At 41.0% G+C, this 18,421-nt stretch overlaps 1 protein-coding gene across 2 annotated transcripts; it reads left to right on the top strand.

Annotated features, from left to right (window-relative positions):
• Positions 1–244: 244 nt before the first annotated feature.
• il17rel (interleukin 17 receptor E-like) lies at positions 245–16,305 on the top strand. Of its 2 annotated transcripts, none has more exons than XM_076722526.1 (19): positions 245–264; positions 3,955–4,445; positions 6,526–6,553; positions 7,086–7,235; positions 8,498–8,604; positions 8,921–9,035; positions 9,288–9,332; positions 9,618–9,757; positions 10,728–10,799; positions 10,914–10,968; positions 11,079–11,242; positions 12,412–12,456; positions 12,970–13,027; positions 13,224–13,369; positions 13,865–13,924; positions 14,019–14,076; positions 14,754–14,885; positions 15,299–15,355; positions 15,446–16,305. In XM_076722526.1, exons 2-19 carry the CDS (start codon positions 4,329–4,331, stop codon positions 15,565–15,567), a joined length of 1,671 nt encoding a protein of 556 aa, XP_076578641.1. In that variant the 5' UTR covers positions 245–264; positions 3,955–4,328; the 3' UTR covers positions 15,568–16,305. The 2 variants fall into 2 exon arrangements, with proteins under 2 accessions (XP_076578641.1, XP_076578640.1); XM_076722525.1 differs by lacking the exon at positions 245–264 and adding an exon at positions 763–867.
• Positions 16,306–18,421: the final 2,116 nt, after the last annotated feature.

Raw genomic sequence — 18,421 nt, 5'->3', positions numbered from 1 at the left:
CAAATGTTCAGGCATCAACTGCAACAGGAGGAGGAACGCACCATGATAGCTCTGTTTTGGAAACAATAAACCACTTTACTTGAAACAAATTAAATTTATTACCTTTTAAGAGCAAATTTTTATTTATTTCTCTAATACAAGATTTCAAGGCTCTTTAGGGTAACATGACTTTGTTAGACTGTTATTTTTTGCAGCGCAGGATGAGCAAAGATTGATCATTCTTGGGGGATGAGCAGCTTACGGCGGCGGACAGCAAGTTAAAAGGTAAGTCAGGCCTTTAGATATTATACAGAAACTCAGACAAGTCTGTGCCGGAAGCGCAGTGACAGGAGCGTTGACCTTTAGTAAATGAGCGCTCTGCAGTCCGCGCTGTCCAGTAGACCACCCCCATATTGCCTACTTCCCCTTAACGAAAATAACTTTATTCTTACAGTGAAACACTTGACTGGACGCTTACATGACGGTTGAAATGAGCTATAGGATCATGACAGAAATCATTTTCATAAACCAAAGTGAAACTGGTTTGGAGTTTTCCCATGAAAAAGTCCCTAAGTCTTTGGTGCAGTTTTGGGGACACCCCTAGGGCGTATCCTACAGTCTATTCCAAATTATTTTCACTGTATGTATGTACGTGTTCACTGTCTGTGAAACAGCTCTCCAGGCTGGTATGTGGAATGACCTGTTTTTGTGATATCGCGGGGGACAAGTCGATTTAACAAACTGTTTACGATCCAAGCTGCTTGAGCCGTGCGTAATTACGCGCAGCACGTTCCTGAGAATGTAAAGCAGAGAGAGCGCAGCTATAATTTCTACTTCTATTTGATGACTACGGATATTTATTCAAGAATTTTATTCATATACAAGCAGGTAAGAGGAAACATTTACATCTGTAATACGTTGAAAACAAATAGTTTGTAAATTCTTCTTCGTCGTTCGTTATTCTTATTCTTAAAATTATGTTTGAGAAAAGCTTAAATAGAATGCTGGTATTAGGGATAAGCCTCCTTCTTACTTATATAACTTGCGAGGAACGTTAATGAGTCATTAATTGTTGTACATCAAATTTTTTCTCTAGCAGAACTTGCTTTATGGAGCTTTTTTTAATTCGGCAGGAAAATCCGTCCAATGTTCTATTTGACCTCTCACGTTTTGGAAAATTGCTGCAGAGCCTGAAAATACGTTTAATAACATCCTCAACTGCAGCCATGACAGATTATTCCAGTGGAGAAATCACTTATTACAATAGAAAATCTGCAGACTGCGTGTCCTATGTGGCTATAAAACGAGAACTCCCGAGTCTTTATTAACAACTTACCAAGAGTTATGACTACACACTTGGGGCTCACTATGAATAAAAACCCGTGAGACTAATTATTAATGGCTTACTAACATTTATAGCTTCATCATTATCACACAGAAACCCAAAGCAAATATTCCCGAGAGTCATGACTGTAATACACCCTGAATCCCAGCAGATAGAGCCATTACTCAAAAGGAGATGAGCAGGTTTAACCCACCACTGATTATGACTGTGCAAGGTGCCAAAACAGTGTTTATTCAGGAAATGCTTCAAATCATATTAACGTACTCCTCTGTGAAATAGTGACAAGGTTTGTGAAGAAATACTACAATAAATAAATAAAGGTCTTATGTCAATAGCTCTTTGGTTAACCTTCGCTCCTGGTCAAAGTCACGTGTTGTTTTACCTCACTTTAGCTTTCATCGAGGAAGCTCAGAGGAGTCACAAGCCGACACGAGTGCCAAATGCAAACTACTCTATTGCCTATTGTTTGCTCCTTAAGTTACACCTATCTGGCACAGTGTCTGTGTGTTGCTATCTACATAATAGATTGTGATTCCTCACACTGTGTGTGCATGTTTGTCTTACATGTGGTTCCTGTTTGGCACAGTGGTTGGTCTAGCTGGATAGTTGCCACTATTCTATTATTAGGCACATGTTCAGCTGAGTCATAACAAGTCAGTATGTCTTGTTCTTTATTCTGTGCTTGTATCCTTGAGATTAAACTCTTTTGTGTTTATATGGTGAAAAGATCAAATCTGTTTTTAATGCCAAGAACTCCAAGAATCAGGTTTGCCTGACTGAAACTAAGCGTGGCAGTAATCAGTTCACTTGTCCCATCGTCTCAGCTCTTTGATGGTCCTGCTCTTTGATGTTATTGCACAACGCAGCATTTAGAAGAAGTGCAGTGCCTGACAGTAAAACACAACTGAAGCTATTGCTCTTGCAGCGCTATGGGGACGCTGTTGGCACACAGACTTTTAATATGACACTCTCCACCAGTGCTGGCCCTAATGTTAAATGTTAATGACCAATGATTGGCGGCCCTTCATACTATCAAATAAAGTGAGAGTAACATGAAAGTGCTTGGAAGCCGCATGACAACCTCTTCCCTGTCTCATTCCCAGCATTAGATTGCTACGAAGTTGCCTCAGAACATTTCCTTTTAGTTGTTTTGTGGACGACTCATGTCTATACAGCACACTGTGCCTCTGGCTGTACTAGTTGTTTATGAGTGGCTGTGAGAAGCAATGTCATCGTTCTGGTGTGAGAAATGTTCCTGTTTGACATGTTTAAGTGCAGCATGTTACTCAATATTGGAGGAAAATACAAGATGCATGGTATAAAAAACATAAACAATGAACGTTCCTATCATTTAAAGACACAGAATGATTGATTTAAAGTTCGTCCAATAGCTGTATAATGTGATTTGTAGTGGTGAACCAACAGAGAATTATCACCCAACTCTGCAGTTCCCGTCAGCTCTATGGAGTTCATGGCTTCTTCCAGCTCCTTGTTTTGTTTTCTGGGCCCACAATTTTGCTGTCTTGGTTTACATTAGCTGCTCTACTAGTGCAGTTTTTGGCAGATGCTGTTCTCAGACACGTACGTCTAAAAACCCAGTGTACGCAGCTACCTGGTGAACGCAGCTGGAGCATTTAGCAGCTAGACAGCCAGATATTTCCCCCTGGTGTTGGTTGAAAGCTAAAAGGAGAGTAAATATTGGACTTTTCCCACAAACACAAGTCAACATAAACACTAATGTTGCTAATCTGTATCTGCTATAAGTGTAAATAAGGATAGATTTATCATATCAGCTTAAAAACATGTCAGTGTTCACTACTTGTTTCTACTGCCAATAGCCAAACAAGAAATCACTGCAAGTTAAAGAAATGATTTTTCTTTTATATTGTACATATATACTCCTCAGATTTTACAGTTTCAGACAGTCCTTCCAGCTACGTTCAGCCACACAGTGTGTTGTCCATGTAAGGTCATGCACTTGTAGCTTAATGCCAAGAGGAAGTTTTCTTTATGTATCCACTGGGGAGTTAAATGTCAGCGGTCACTAACTGAAGCCCTGGGTGAAAGCATTTCTGCCGGTGACATTATCAACCAAACCTTAAGAAACACGAGCCGCTTATGAACATTTAAGCACCCAAAACCCTGCCCCCAATCTCCAGATTCAAGCAACAATATTGTTTTTGCACCCCACCTTGCCCTCTGGCTTTCAAAAAAGGTTGCACAGGGTGAACTCAGCGTAATGAACATTACACTTGTATCAAGTTTCAGCCACCACGTCTCCCTCTTCGACTTGACTGAACCCGATTTACAGTTATTACAGCAAGTGTTAAAAGGTCTTCTGTCAGGAAAAAGCTGTACCAGGTACGCTTTGTTTTCCTGAATGAATCAGTGTGACTTGAAGCAATACTGTAATGTTTGGAAATTCTTCTCTTTTCCAGTAAATCCTGATACAGATTTACACCTTTTACTATTTGTGTGAGTATCTGTGGCAGTACCACTTCCCCTTAATTAGAGTTCATTGCTTTGACAGTCAAGTAGACATTTTAAGGGGTGTCATGAGTTTCAGTTATTGGAAGTGTTGCTGAAGAGGAAAATCCCTCATGTTTGTATCTGTTTCTCTACACACACAGGCAGTAACAAATTTATTCACAACCTTCAAGCCCCGCCCCCACTGAGGAATATTTAAATCCACACTTTTCAGCTGCTTGTCTGTCACATTGTGTGCTTGGCTCTGCCCCAGTACACTACACACTGGATTTGAACACATTTTGGAGCAAAATAACCCTCCACCCCATCCAACTACCTGCCCAGACCAGGCAGTCTCCCAGCTGACCCTCATCTGACCCTGCCACTCAGCCTGGCCTGAGAAGAATAAGAGGTGTGGGGAGAAGAAGAAGAAGAAGAAGAAGAAGAAGAAGAGGAAGAAGAAGAAGAAGAAGAAACAGATTACAGGAGAAGAAGAAGAGCAACAGGAGAAGTCTGTGTTCAGTGCTGGCTGCTGAAAATGATCCTGTGGGTTGCCCTGCTGATGTCTCTCTGCTGTTTGGGTCTGCTGAATGGAGCTGCAGCAGGAAGCACAGGACTGGGGAGGATAGAGCAATGTGACACCAGGTGTTCTCAGGTAAAAGTGCATCACATCATCAGGAACATTTAAAAACCAAACAGCAGCATACACTCACAGATTGGAGTTACTAAATGTCAATGTGTCCTGTTGTTACTGCTGATGCTACTGCTGCTCATACTACAGTACAACAGCTGTGATTGAGTCTACTGCTACAACTAATAATATCAGTGCTACAGCTACAACTACTAATACTGCTAATTCTTTTGCACAGTTTTGGGTGACAGGGCTTCTGAGGTAAACCATGACTGTGCATTTCCTAGAAGGCTCTCCGAACAGGATGCGAGTGGTTAAATAAGAATCAGTGGGCTCTTGTGTGCTGCCATAAAGTCAATTCCTGACACTGTGTGACTCACCTATTGACTCACTTAAACATTTTAAAGTCCAGGGATGCACCAAAGGTTGGCATGTAAACTGAAGCACGCACGCTGTACGAGCAGCTGAGCTCACGTTTCAGGAGCCGGCGCCTGGTCCTTGAAAGTTGCGGCATTTTCTAATCCCATACTCACTTAATCATTTACTGGAGCCTTAGCAGGAAAACAAAACAGCTGCCAATCAAACTGGGTGGAGTGTGGACGGGTAAGGCTGATCTGCTGTAGCCTGCTTACTTCTCGCTCAGCAGTGGTGAAATGTAACTGAGCACTTCTACTCAAGTGACGTACTTAAGCGCAAATGCAAGCACCTTTGTGTTTTTTACTCCATTGCATTATTAGTTACTCACAGATATCATTTTTTCATAAGTTTCCTGTCCAATGGAAACCATGAATTTGGTTATTTTGATTTGGAATATTTCTTATACACTGAAGGATTAAGTGTTTCTTTATGGGTGGAGAAAACTCTGCTTGCTTGAAGAGGCCGGTGATTGTATCAGGGTGGCCGTCCCCACCCCTTGGCACTGCCCCTGATTTTAGAGCATGACGAATACTTTTACTTTTCATATTATGTTTTGCTGATAATACTGAAGACTTTTGCATGTAAAGTATTGTCACAGTGTGGTATTAATACTTTTACTTAAGGATCTGAATAGTTCTACCACCAGTCCTACAGTGACCTGAACAGAATTATAATCTCTGTAGATTTTAGTTATATCTTTTTTTTTCTTCATCAGGATCAGTATCAGAGTCGGCTTTATTGGCAAAGTGTCTTTGTGCACATGCAGGGAATTTAACTTCAGTTTAAACATCGCGCTCCATGAAAAAAATCATGCACGATAAAGTCACCTTTCTACCTGTTTTGCAAGTCTCTACAGGTGCATGTGCTCAATAGCTGCTAACAACCTCCCAAAAATCCCAACATTTTATTCCAGACATCTTTTCACAGTTTGAAACTCCAATGTGAGCTGTGTTGACTTTCAAAACATCATTTTATCAACTTACCTGTGAGGTCATATGAATTACCACATGTACTGATACGGAATACTGTTTGGTCTCATAACATACCATATTTAGACAGATCCCAAAGCATTCAGTTGATAAATGGCATTCTCCACGTCATTCAAGAGAAAACATACTCAAACCATGTCAGTCATCGCTGGGGGCAGGAGTAGGAGCACATCTGAATATTTGGAATAGTTTTCTAGCAGCCTATTTCCTGGATGATGAATAAACAAGGATGTATTTTAAAAAGTTTTGGAAGTGAGCGTATTGGCAAATTGTGCTGTGGCCTACTTTGGTGATGCACATTGTTGCGTGTTTGCACCGCTGTCTGGAATGTTGTCATTTTAACATCATTTAAAATTAGCACACGATCTTGTTGCAACTGCCTTCTTAAAGCACAACAGGAAGAGTGGAGTAATTGATTCATAGATAGATTTTAGCAGATAGATTGTCTGTTTGGCTCCTTGTTGGACCATAACAAGCTAAAATAGCAGCAAAAATACAGACAGGTTGGGTTTCACTTGATGGAGCAATGAGGATGTAAAAAGCTCCTGGCTGTCTGGGAAATCCCTGTTCTGCAGAGCTGTTGCCTTTGTTCTGTTTGTTAAGAATTACTTTATCAATGCAGCTCCTCACAAACATCCTCAGAAGAGTTACAACCTGTTTCACTTGAGTACCTCTTCTTTCCTCTGCTCTCCTCGCAGGGCCTTCAGTGCAAGACCAAGCCAGATTGTAAGTATGGACATGCATGGTTGTTACATCACATCCACATTCATACACGCACACATGATTCTGCACAAAAACTCACCAAATACTGTGTGCTGCTGCCAAGAGCCAGTTTAATATGCATGTGTTTATTGTTATGTTACCAAAGAGACTGTATTCAATGATGGCAATTGCAGGGTTGAAAAAATATGTAAAACCACATAAAGACCATCATGTCACACTCAAACCTCCTACTGAAACATGGAAATCATTGTGGGAGAAGTGAGAGTGCACAACCAATCATAAGATATTAGAAACATTTGACTGCGCAATTGCCTGACTGAAATGCAAATATTAGATTGCGCAATTGACATGAGGGTGCACACCCAATGTGATAACTTGCACTGAACTTCAATGCATATGTCATATTATTGGCAGTTTAGACAGCAGAAACGCCCACCTGGACCATAGTGAAAAAGTTCGGCCATCTTTGGTATGACTGCTCTCAAAGTTGGTATCTACATGTTTTGTTTTGTTTTTCTGGCTCTGCCCTGTGCAGATTTGTTTCCTCCTCCATGTCAGAACCCAGCTGAAGGTCTCAGCACCTCCTCTGTGTTCCAAAACGTCAACCTCTCCACAGTCATGAGGTGCGAAGGGAGGCAGAAGTGTTCGCTACACCTCAGAATCAAAGCCAAGTTACATCTTAATGGTATGTAGATTTGATCACTTGAAACACACACAGCATTACGTAGATGCTTTTATTAAACATGACATTCTGTTAGTGCTGAGCTGTCCTTTAATTAGCCATCTAGCTGACCTCATTCCATTTTCAACTTCCATCCGCAAGGTGAGAAACTCATTAATTAATTGAAATTCTCAGGGAAATTATCTAGTTATCGCTATTGAAACTAGATTCTGGCACCTAGCCATAAACCAGTGGATTGGTAACATTTGCTTGGTTGGCTGATACAGTCTTGCTAACCTCTACGCTACCCTTTGGTAATGTTTTATCCTGTGGGCACAGCGGCTAATGTTTCATGTTGTCCGTGCCAAGACTTCCTGATGGAAGTAACGACAGTAATATAACTGAATACTTTTTTCAATGTGTGATGTGTAATACAAACAAGTAACTACAGCCTGGGATGACGTAGAGGTGGAGGGGGGAGTAGAAGAAAAGCGTAGGTTCATTCATTCATTTAATCTATGATGGATGTAAATCGTATTGTGACAGTGGGGCTCATAGGGAACCAACCTAAACGCTGATGGCATCATTATTCTATAGCCCTTAAATTGTGCAATCAGCATTTACTTCATGATAATACGTCAATGCAATTTAAAGTAAATACAGGATTTAACAGGATGTAGTAATCAGTGACCTCCTATACGTAGATTCTCTATAACTGACCTTCAAAGCTACGGAAGTTTTCACTTGTTTAACTTTCTCATGAAGAGGAAATTTCTTTTTATTGAGTACAGACACCTCTTTGCCTGTAAACACACCAAAATGCGACTAGGCATGGTTAGGAATGGTTAACAGTGCATGATAAGACATTTAAAGCACGCAGATAAACAGTAAAGGAAGTCTCATTCATAAAAACCCAACACTTTCCATCATGAAACTTCTGCTTTTGCATACTGAATATGTGGACTGACGTTTTTTCTTCCTGATTCTGCACATGGAACACATGATCTGATAACTTGTGTGTAAAGGCACACGTTCATTAGCAGGATTTCCTCACTGTCTGGGCTGCAGTGGGGAATTCCCTTTGATTTGAGCTTTTAATCCACTTGGCCAATAAAGTATGACACATGTTGTTCTTCCTGCATGACACTCAAAGTAATGCTGATTCACACTGAAATGCATTACTAGTTTTTGAATGGTTAACTGATGAACTGTTACTGTTTGACGACTTGGTTTTGGGTCTTCAAGCCATCGTCTGGCTTCTGAGTTTGATATAATTTTCTCCCCAGAGTCCATCCATGGTGTGTCCATCTGCACTGTCACCACAGGGATGATGTCAACCTGCCGAATCCTCAGCTTCACGAGAGCATCCAGACAGAGAATGTCTGGACTGCAGGTACTGTTAACAGACTTTTAAGTCTAACTTCTAAGTGACTTTATTCGTTGGAGTAGGCTTTCATGTTTTGCCAGTATAGTAAGAAAGCAAATGCACATAGGAAACAATAGTTTAAGGGATGAAATTACATTGTCAAAACAGCAGATTGATTATTTTTCTGTAACATCTGGAATATTTTTTCCAAGCAACAGCTGCATATTTGACACCGAATCATGACATCTCTGTAGACTGACATGGAGCAAACACGTACATCATTTCCCATGGTGATTGCTAAATTGTGACGGCATGGGTGCTTTTATCTGCCCTTTTCCTGAAGGTGGAAGTTGAGAATGATTGCACTGTTGTTTCTCCAAGCCAACAAGTCAAAGTAACTGTGAAAACTGTGCCAAGCTACTGCGGCATAACCTGGACGGGCACCTATGAAGCTCCAAGTAAGAACATGTTTGCAAAACTCTGCGAATACGCACTCATGGGCTCATGAGCCGCAATGTATTAAAAGGAAATAAGTAAAGTCAATAAATGGATGTCATTTAAGCTCCCAAGTATCTCCCGATAACTGATAAAAACCATTACTGACACTTTGATCCACAGTTATGTTAAGATGAAGATCAATGATTCATCAGGAGGAAACTGTAGTAGGTGGATATTATGCAAAAGTTACGCATTATTGCTTTTCTCCACAGAATGCATCAGTGGAGATTTGCAAAGACATGTCCCAGAATGCATCAGTAAGTACATATTTTTTCTCCAGTGAACAAGGCAATGCATGATTATGTCTAATGTACAGTATTATAAGTCTTGCATATGTCAGTTAAAGAGTGACTTTCTCCTCTGAGATTGTTTTATTTGAATACATTTTACAGGCTTAATGTGGTAAAACTACCCAATATGTAACAATACAATGGTTACATTTTAGAGATAAGACAGAAAGATCTAATTTTGTCAGATTTTTTCTTCATTCTGCGACCCCCCCCAACACTCAGACACTAACATCTAACTAATGTCTCTTTCAGCTGGGAGGCTGTCGTATGATATAAACCCACAGAGGAAGGAGCTGAGTGTCAGCGTGGCAGACATGCTGGAAGACCACAACTACCACCTCCGTCTGTGCCATAAGGATTTCATATGCATTGGCACAGGGGCGAATACAGTGGTAAGTCCCGCTATTTATTGGAAATGAACATGCATTCATTTACCATTTCTCATATCTACTTTAATTACTACATCACATTATCTTACAGCTTCTTACATCCCTGGGTTTCTAATTTTTATTGAAAAGATAAATAGTCCTACCAATCTCAACCCAATTGAGTGGCAGCATACAAATATTATAGAAACCTTCCACACTCATATGTGCACATTCAATAGTACTCATACACTGGGCAGATAGACAATCATACTTTAGGACAATAATGTGGCACTTGGGGTGGCTACCTGCTGGACACATCCCTGCAAAGGCTTGCAAGTTAGGTGAAGTGGAGACTCTAAATTGCGTGCCCATGCGTGACCTGTGCAGGGTGTACTCTTACCCACTGGGTGCTGGGAAGCCTCCTCTGCCCTGCAACCCTGAACAGGACATGTTGGTACAGTTGAAGCATAGATGACTTTGTGTGTAGTAGAAGTCCTGCCTCTGATGTGATAACACTTATATATCTTAATTCACATTTTACACAAATTACCCTATCCTTTATAAACTGTCACCACTCCTATAAATGAATTTCTAATGTCAGAGCAACCTTTGTTCTCCTGCTAACCCCTTTGTAAATCAGCAGCAGAGATAAAGTTGAAACGTGATCACTCACTGACCTTCTTTACTTCTCTGTTAATTTTATGATGCCAAACGTGACTGCCACGAATGCGATGCTGTTGCCTGATGCGCTATTGATATTAAGAAGTATTCTCCACTTGAGAAAAGGGATGCTCAGTCTGAAAGCTCTTGAAAACACTCATAGGTTGCTCGTACAGTGTGAGACTCCGTCTGTGGAAGAAAGTGGCTAATCAATCATTTCACTCAGGAATCACAAAAAGTTGCCAAACAACAACCCATGCACACACGTGCACACATGCCAAAGGAGGATGGAAGAATGGTGAATGAATGTTGTAAAGCTTTGTTTACCTTCCAGATTAAGAAGGAGGAACTTGTGAAGAGCACCACCCTCCAGTACTCCCGACCTTTGCCCTGCCTCTGCATCGAGGTAAAGTTTCCAGCAACATTCTTGGGTTTTAAGCACTTATCATCTGTTTGAATTAGTAATCAATTCCACAAAAAAGTACTGAACCTTTGAAACTCATAAACAAACTCCTCACAGGGATGGTCAGCTGTGACGGATGCCCCCAGAGTTCAGGTCTGCCCCTTCAAAGACCGTGAGTTGATTGCTTTTAGTCTCAATTTGGTTGTAAACTGAGCACGTGCTTGTAGCACTTTAAAACTGATGCCATATCAGCTGAAAAGATTTAACCTAACCTGCCCACAGGCCTGGAGGAGCTGTGGTTTGGGATAACTTTCGACCCACTGGAGGGGACGCTGTCGTGGGAGCCCGCCTGTCGAGTGACTGCTGCGGTCGTGTTGTGTCAGGAAGGAGAGGACGGCGTGTGCGTGGATCTGCCTCACGCGTCCCAGAATGTCAGCAGAGAAAAGGTACAAGCCTCCGGCATGTTGAAGCAGCACCTGTGTTTACCTTGCGAGCTTGTTATAGTCACTTGAAACTGGTGCGCATGTGAGCCAACAATGCACACAATCATTGCACATACTAGGCGTGCCAGAAATGCCACACAGATAACGAATGGATCAAGATTCTGTGAGACTGAGGGTTCAGAAACCAGCGTGTCTTGTGTCAGGTCATAACACACAGATTAGTCACTGATGCTAAAATGTGTGTGTGTGTATATATATATATATATATATATATACACACACATACATACGTGTGTGTTTGTGTGTGTGTATGTATATATATGTATATATGTATACAGAAGATATATATATTATACAGAGGAAAGAATCAAAGTGAGTTTATCTTCCCTCTTGCTTCAGCTCATATAGATGCTGAGTTATGTTGTTATCATAAGTGCCAGACCTACATAAAGCTTTTCCAAACAGTTGCTGACATGCACAGTGTGGTTGCAAGAGCAAAGGGAGAGCTTGCACAGCTGGGAGTCCTCAGGTGACACAAAGATTGCAGTTTTCTTGCCATCGGCTCTCTCTAGAATTGATTGTGTATTAAAGCACATCTTGGACTGGCCCCTGAGTATGAAATAGATTTTTTATGGACTGCTTCTTCTGATTTTGTAAGTAGAGGAGATGGGGCTTTCACTGCAGGGGTCCCACAACTCTGGGATGAACATCCTTTTAGTATGGCTTAGTATGTCTTTAGTATGTACGACAATGTGTGTGTGTGTGTGTGTGCATGTGTGTATTTATGTAACTTTATATACTGTACTTCTTTATCACCTTTTTTGTGCTATGTTTCAATAACATTTTATTGATTTTATTACTTGATTCATCTTTCTTTTATTGTCCTGTAAAGGACATGCACTCTTCTGATCAGAGACTGAAATCACAATAAACCCGGACGCGTCGCTTGAGGATCTCTGATATGATAAATACAATATAAAAATAGAAAGCGACACATGGAGTCTCCTATCTGAAAGCTCAAATAATAAAAATTTTGATTGCGCATGAAACCAAATAAAACACGAGCAGTGTATGTTTTAGTCATTCTAAACTTAAAAGTATCCACTAAAGTGGTAGTGACACTGCTCTGCGTATGAAGACTGTCATCAGTTTAATCAATCTTTGCTTTTCAGATAACGTTCACTAAAGTGGATCCGCATCCTCAACTGTGCATGAAGGTAATGATCACTTTCAAACACACTTTACTTCAACATAAATGTAACTACATGTTAATCTTTGGTGGTATAGAGCTACAGGGTGCTAAAATTGAGCAGATATTATATAAAAACGATCAGATGCCTCTGTTAATTGCATTTCCTCTGTGAAGCCGGTTCTATGTAAGGACACCCCACAGTCTGTTAGCATGTGTTTACTGTTGTAACTATAGAGAAAAAAGGGGAAGCTGTGTTCAAATCCTCATCCATTCCAGCTCATTGCAGCAATGAGAGTTAACTGATAATCCAGTCATAAAGCAGAAGTACTGTTTCTATTGTTTGTAGTTTTAGATCCTTGTACTGATTCAACAGTGGTTAAACTGCTCACTGGAACTGTCTTCTATGGGTATTGAATTCTGTTTTTAATAGGCTCCCTGCTGCTCATTCTCACACCTCTTCGAAACAAAGGGTTATGTTTATGAGCTTTATATGTTGGATGAAGATTGCTGCAAAATCTAATTGTTCTGTCTTCCTCAGTTTACTGCAGGTGCTCAGTCCTGGACCAGGTGCCCTTTTGCTGAAACAAGATTCCAAGGTGTCACTTTTTGTCACTTCGCATGCAAATCACGTACGATTATCATTCGATTGTGGCGCCACACTGTCAGTGCGTGGCAGTAAATCAACCTGAGAGTCATTTCAGAATCATTTTTATACTATGTTTTGAAGATATGACAGAGGTTATGCAATGGGGCGATTTGTCAGTATAACGATAACTGTGCAATCATTTACAGCATGGGAGGTGGTTGTGACCAGAGGACAAGGTCACCAGGACGTGAAGATGTTGTCACAGATCACTGCAACGTTTTCTGTGGGGCTGTGTGAGAAGTCCAAAGGCTCTGCTGTGTGCCAGACCACCGAAACACACACCATACATGTGGTAGGTATCGCACACTTGCTGTGAATTTCGCGGGGATGCCGGCGGTGCTGATTCCACAAGCTGCCACAACATGCTTGCAGTGATTGCACGACAGCTTCTTGCGTATCCAATTACTGTTGTTCTGTATTTCCTTCCTGTTGCTGGGAAGCAACAAGTTTTAACGACGGTGTCGTAGCTCCAACCCATTTTTGTAATTACAAAGCAGCCAAAGGTAATAACTCCTTTAAAATGATGTTTTATAGGAAATACTGTCTTTCTGTCAGTACATCGACCACATAAAAGATGCAACATGTTTTCGGGTATTTTCCTTGCAGGAAATATGTTTCCACTCTGACATTAATGCTTCATCAATCAATCATCTCTCTCATCTCTACTATTAAATAGTGTCATGGCTGCCAGCACATAAAAGAAACCAAAAGCAGAACAGAATGCCAGCCATGACAGCTTCAATAACACCTGCACCGCTGAGCTTTGTGTATTCTGTCTGTTTCTCAGGAGAAAAATAAAGCTGTTGGCTTAAACATGGCAGGGAAACTATGCGACTCTTGTCTCCAGGTATGTTTGCCCAGTTCATAGATCCTTTGAGGTAAAGTGCTCCTTCGCGTTTAGACAGGCAATGACTTTGAATACACACTTTGTATTTGCATAGGTGAAGAGGCTCGATGTGGAGTTCGCTGCCACAGTCGTTCACTGTCTTCAGCAATGCAGTAAGTGTGGCGTTCCTGCTTCTTATTCCCTAGAGATGACTTATCCCTCTCTTCTTTCCTCTTCTCTTCTTCTTTGGTTTCATCCTGTGTGGTCTATTCCACATTCATCCTAACTCTTTCTTTTCCTCCCTTTCTCCTTAAATATTCACACCCTGAGGCGCCACATCGGTTTGAAGCGTTAATGGTTTCCACTTCTTTTTTTAAACGTAGTTCGGTGGTAATAGACCGTATGTTTACCGTCACGCTATTTCTAAAAGGGTAATCACAAATGTATGAGCCTTTGAAGTTCGCCTTAAGTGGTTTCTTGGCATCATTTTGAAAAATAAAAGGAATCTTTGTACGAGCATCCTTTGCCTAAATTTTGTGTGTAATGATGGATCGCACCATTATGTATAAACACAGAGGATCTTTGATGCACTGTTTTCATTTGAGCTCCAATTTCCTCAGTCCTTACTGAGGAACACTGAGAAACAGGAGCAGACTGCTTGTGTCATAAGTCTAATGAAAATGGAGAATTGTTTCATTATCCTCAAGAGACATTGATTTATAGGAATACTTCACAAATTAGGGAAATTCACTTACTTGCTTCCAACTATCAGCACCTTTAATGCCCACTAATGTACATGTTATGTCTGGTTTGGTTAACATGTACAAAAGCTGATAAATTCTCTTCACAGATCAATCATCGCAGCTCAGACCCGTCATCTCCAGTCAGTCCTCTTGGAGCTTGACCTGGGTGGTGGTACCAGCTGGTGTTTGCCTCTCTGGCATCATAATTGTCACTGTGGTGCTTCATGTTCTGTTAACCGGTAAGTAGTATGAAGACAGCTATGCTCAGGCCTGCAGTATTGTCTTCTTTGTAGACATACTGTTATATGTATGTGTGTGCTGATACAGTGTCCACCCTTCAAGCTCACAGACTTCGCTCTACGCTCCTGATCAGTCCAACAGGGACTTCCATCACTGTATATCTCATACCAGAGCTAACATAGCTGTTGCCTTCTTTAGACTTGGGGCATTGTATCTTAGCGGAACATTTGTGTCTGCAAAGTGTTAGCTGCTTGATTATCCAAGTCCATTTTGCAATAGACCGAGGTTAGCAGGACTTGGATACCTTACGGTAACCTAAATCCCCAGGTACCGTGGAACTCTATGACAACCAGCCACTGAATTTGTCATGATATTGCTCTATTTCCTCATTTCTCACTGTGTTCTATTTTAGTGCATCAGAGGAGGAAACAAAAAAGAAATGGAGGATGTGCATTTGAAAAGCAAACAGGTAAGATTACCACAGGCTTTCTTTTGTTGACTACACAACATGTGCGCTATCAAACACCTACAACCTGAACCTCCTCATTTGTTTTGTCAGATCCTGCGTTTGACTGTGTGGTCCCTGTATTACAAACTAAACCTGTTCTCCACGGAGGGGTCCTCGTGCCTGATTCACTGCAGTACGTGAACGCCGAGAGGGCCAACTTAATCTCTGACTGACGGAAGAACAGTGCTCAGGTCAAAAACGTTACCTGTAATGTGACAGTATAAATCTGTAAAGATGTTACACAAACCAGATAAGTTCTCTGTTGAACACAGTGTACAATGTTGATACAGATATTTCAAATGTTACGCATGTTACTGTATACATATGTGCTGCTTATTATGCTTGTTAGAGTTATTGGCTGTTGTTCATGTATCCTGTGTTCAGGTGAAAGTTCATGTGTCTTAAACCTGCAGTGTGTAACTTTTGCATGTAAATGAAGATCAGTTTCACTGCTAAAGGAGTTCACACAATGCTGATTAAGCCTATCATTGCCAGGTAAATCTCTCACGGCGGTAGTGATGTGTTTTACGTCAACCAGCAATGATTGGTTTGCCTGAGCTGAAGGGCGGAGCAACCGTAGCGATGGAGCACGCGACTGTGGCGGAAAAACCTATGAAGCCTCCAGGAAAGGTTTCTGATGCTTCGCATAAAAACGGAAATTGCCGGAGGAAGATTTGAAGAGTGCGTTGACAGCGTTTGTGTAATTACTTCCACTGTATGAAGGGGGAGACAAAAGTTCCTCACTGCAGGTTTAAAGTTAAAATATTCATTCAGCTTGCAGCTAAACAGCCAGTTTCCGTCCTAATTTAAATGTCTATTTTCTATAAAAAAAAGTTACATCTGAAAGAAAATCTGATTTTTAAATTCATTTAATTTTATTTTGATCTATTTTTATTTAATTTTCCTTGTATTAAAAGCACACAGTGGCTACAGCCTTACATGCAGCAGATCACTCACAACATTATGTCACAGAAATGTCAAAATACGACACAATCACCACTAAGGGTGATGCCAGACTGGGATTTACGACTATTGTGTCCAAATGTAGTGCATTATTTTGCGCACACCCACATGCAACAGGTATTCTTTGGTATATAGACATATCAGTTTCCAAGAAATGAGTTTTCACTGGAGCTCTCACACCTTTTTGTTTGCACACTTGTTCAGACAAGCCAGCGTCAGTCATGTCCTTTGAAGTGACTCCTTTCATGCTATGCATACATATTTTTCTTACCCTCACATAATTTACGGAAACACAAGTCAAGATGAATTCTGTTTTGTGATTGCTGAATGTATAAATAAGCAATTCTTAGCTGCCGTCTTCACCATATCTCCTGACAGATGATCGTATGTGGCAGAAAAATCAATTAAAGCAGGTTTAAATAATACAGCTGATGCATATATACCCATGATGAGCAAATGATTCATGGAGATGTAGATTGTTATGATGGCAGCTATGAAATCAAGCTTTGAAACACACTGTTTTTTAGATATTAGGCAATCTGAGGTTGGTGGAGACATTATAGATTTGGGTTTATGTGACTTAGTTATCTCTGTTTCTTGAACTTCTTGAATGACACCCCCCCCCCCCCCCCCCCCCCCCCAACAAACACACGCAGTTTTTAAGTTGTCTTGCTGTGCTTTGGCCCTCATTACATCCACTTAAAGTCAGCTACAAGCCTCAAAGTCATAATTTCAGACCTGATGAAGTCTATTTTTTCCTGTTGATTCCAGTCGAGTGCTTTAGCTTTGATGGTTTGGATGTAAAGATTGACTTCTGGTGCACCACAGAACTCTGGAGAACAGCCAAAGATCTTAGCTGTCTGCAAAGAAAGGTGCTTACATCTCTCCCTTCCTGCTATAATCTCTTCCCCTGCCACTTTACTGTGTTACCCACATCTCTCTCTGTACGCAAATGATTTCTGCTTGGTTTGCGTAGGCAAATGCTATAAACAGCACACCAATACTAGGGAGTGGACAGAGGCCCCTGTGTGAAAATACTTATGCAGAAGGCCTGCAGGCATGCACAAGCACAGAATCCACCCTGTGACCAGGCTTTTATGCAGGAGGAACTGGTTACTGTAAAACGCTATGTGGGTCAGATCTTTGGTGTGTTCCAACAGATTTCCTTGTTAGATTGGTTTTGAATGCGTAGTTTGCAAGAACGTAATACATGGTGAGAGAAATATGAGACACCAGAAGAAAATGAGGTTGAACTGAGGCAACTCATCACCTCACAGGAAGTAGGAGAGTGAAAATGAAGTGTCCATTTCTACACTTCACAGACCACACACCCACTCCCCCCGCAACACACACACACACACACACACACACACACACACACAAGGACTGAAAACATTGCATGATAACGTCATGTGTGCTCATGTGGCCTTTTCCCAAAACCTGTATTTCCAGGGAACATTTCCTCATAGCAGAAGAGCTGAATTGTAAAACATGGCCACGTGTATCTTGGGAAAATGTCAATGACTTTTATCTCACATTATATCAGTGTGTCATTATTAATCATAACTGAGTCACATTGAGGAAATGATTCAATTTGACGCCCATCTGACTGACAGTGCAGTCAGGATTCATCATGACAAAGCAAGAAATCCACAGCAGGGGTCGTGTGTTCGAAGGATCCCAGGCCTGAAACAAATGTTGGCAAATGGTCCGGATGTGATTTTTGTTTGCTCACCTTCTTAAAGCATGAGTCCACCAAGGTTTCCTGCTGACTATGTGTGATATCACATGCATGTAGTGTTTATTTGGACAGCTGCCATTGAGATATCTACCAGGCCAGTTCATCAGAGGTGGACTTGTGCTGCTGAGAGCCTTGACTAGTCAATATTTGATCAACTCAACAGGAAACTGTCTTTCCAGAATCAATGTCCTGTTTGTTCAGGCAGCTCCACAGATCTCAAAACAACAACAAAAATCTGTAGAAAAAAACAGAACATTGGAGATGCATATTGCTTGTTCTTAGCCATGCTTGCCTAATAATAATAATAATAATAATAATAATAA

This window comes from Chaetodon auriga, chromosome 22 (genome assembly GCF_051107435.1).
Source record: "Chaetodon auriga isolate fChaAug3 chromosome 22, fChaAug3.hap1, whole genome shotgun sequence".
Taxonomy (NCBI): domain Eukaryota; kingdom Metazoa; phylum Chordata; class Actinopteri; order Chaetodontiformes; family Chaetodontidae; genus Chaetodon; species Chaetodon auriga.
This window is presented reverse-complemented; position numbering and strand designations above follow the sequence as displayed.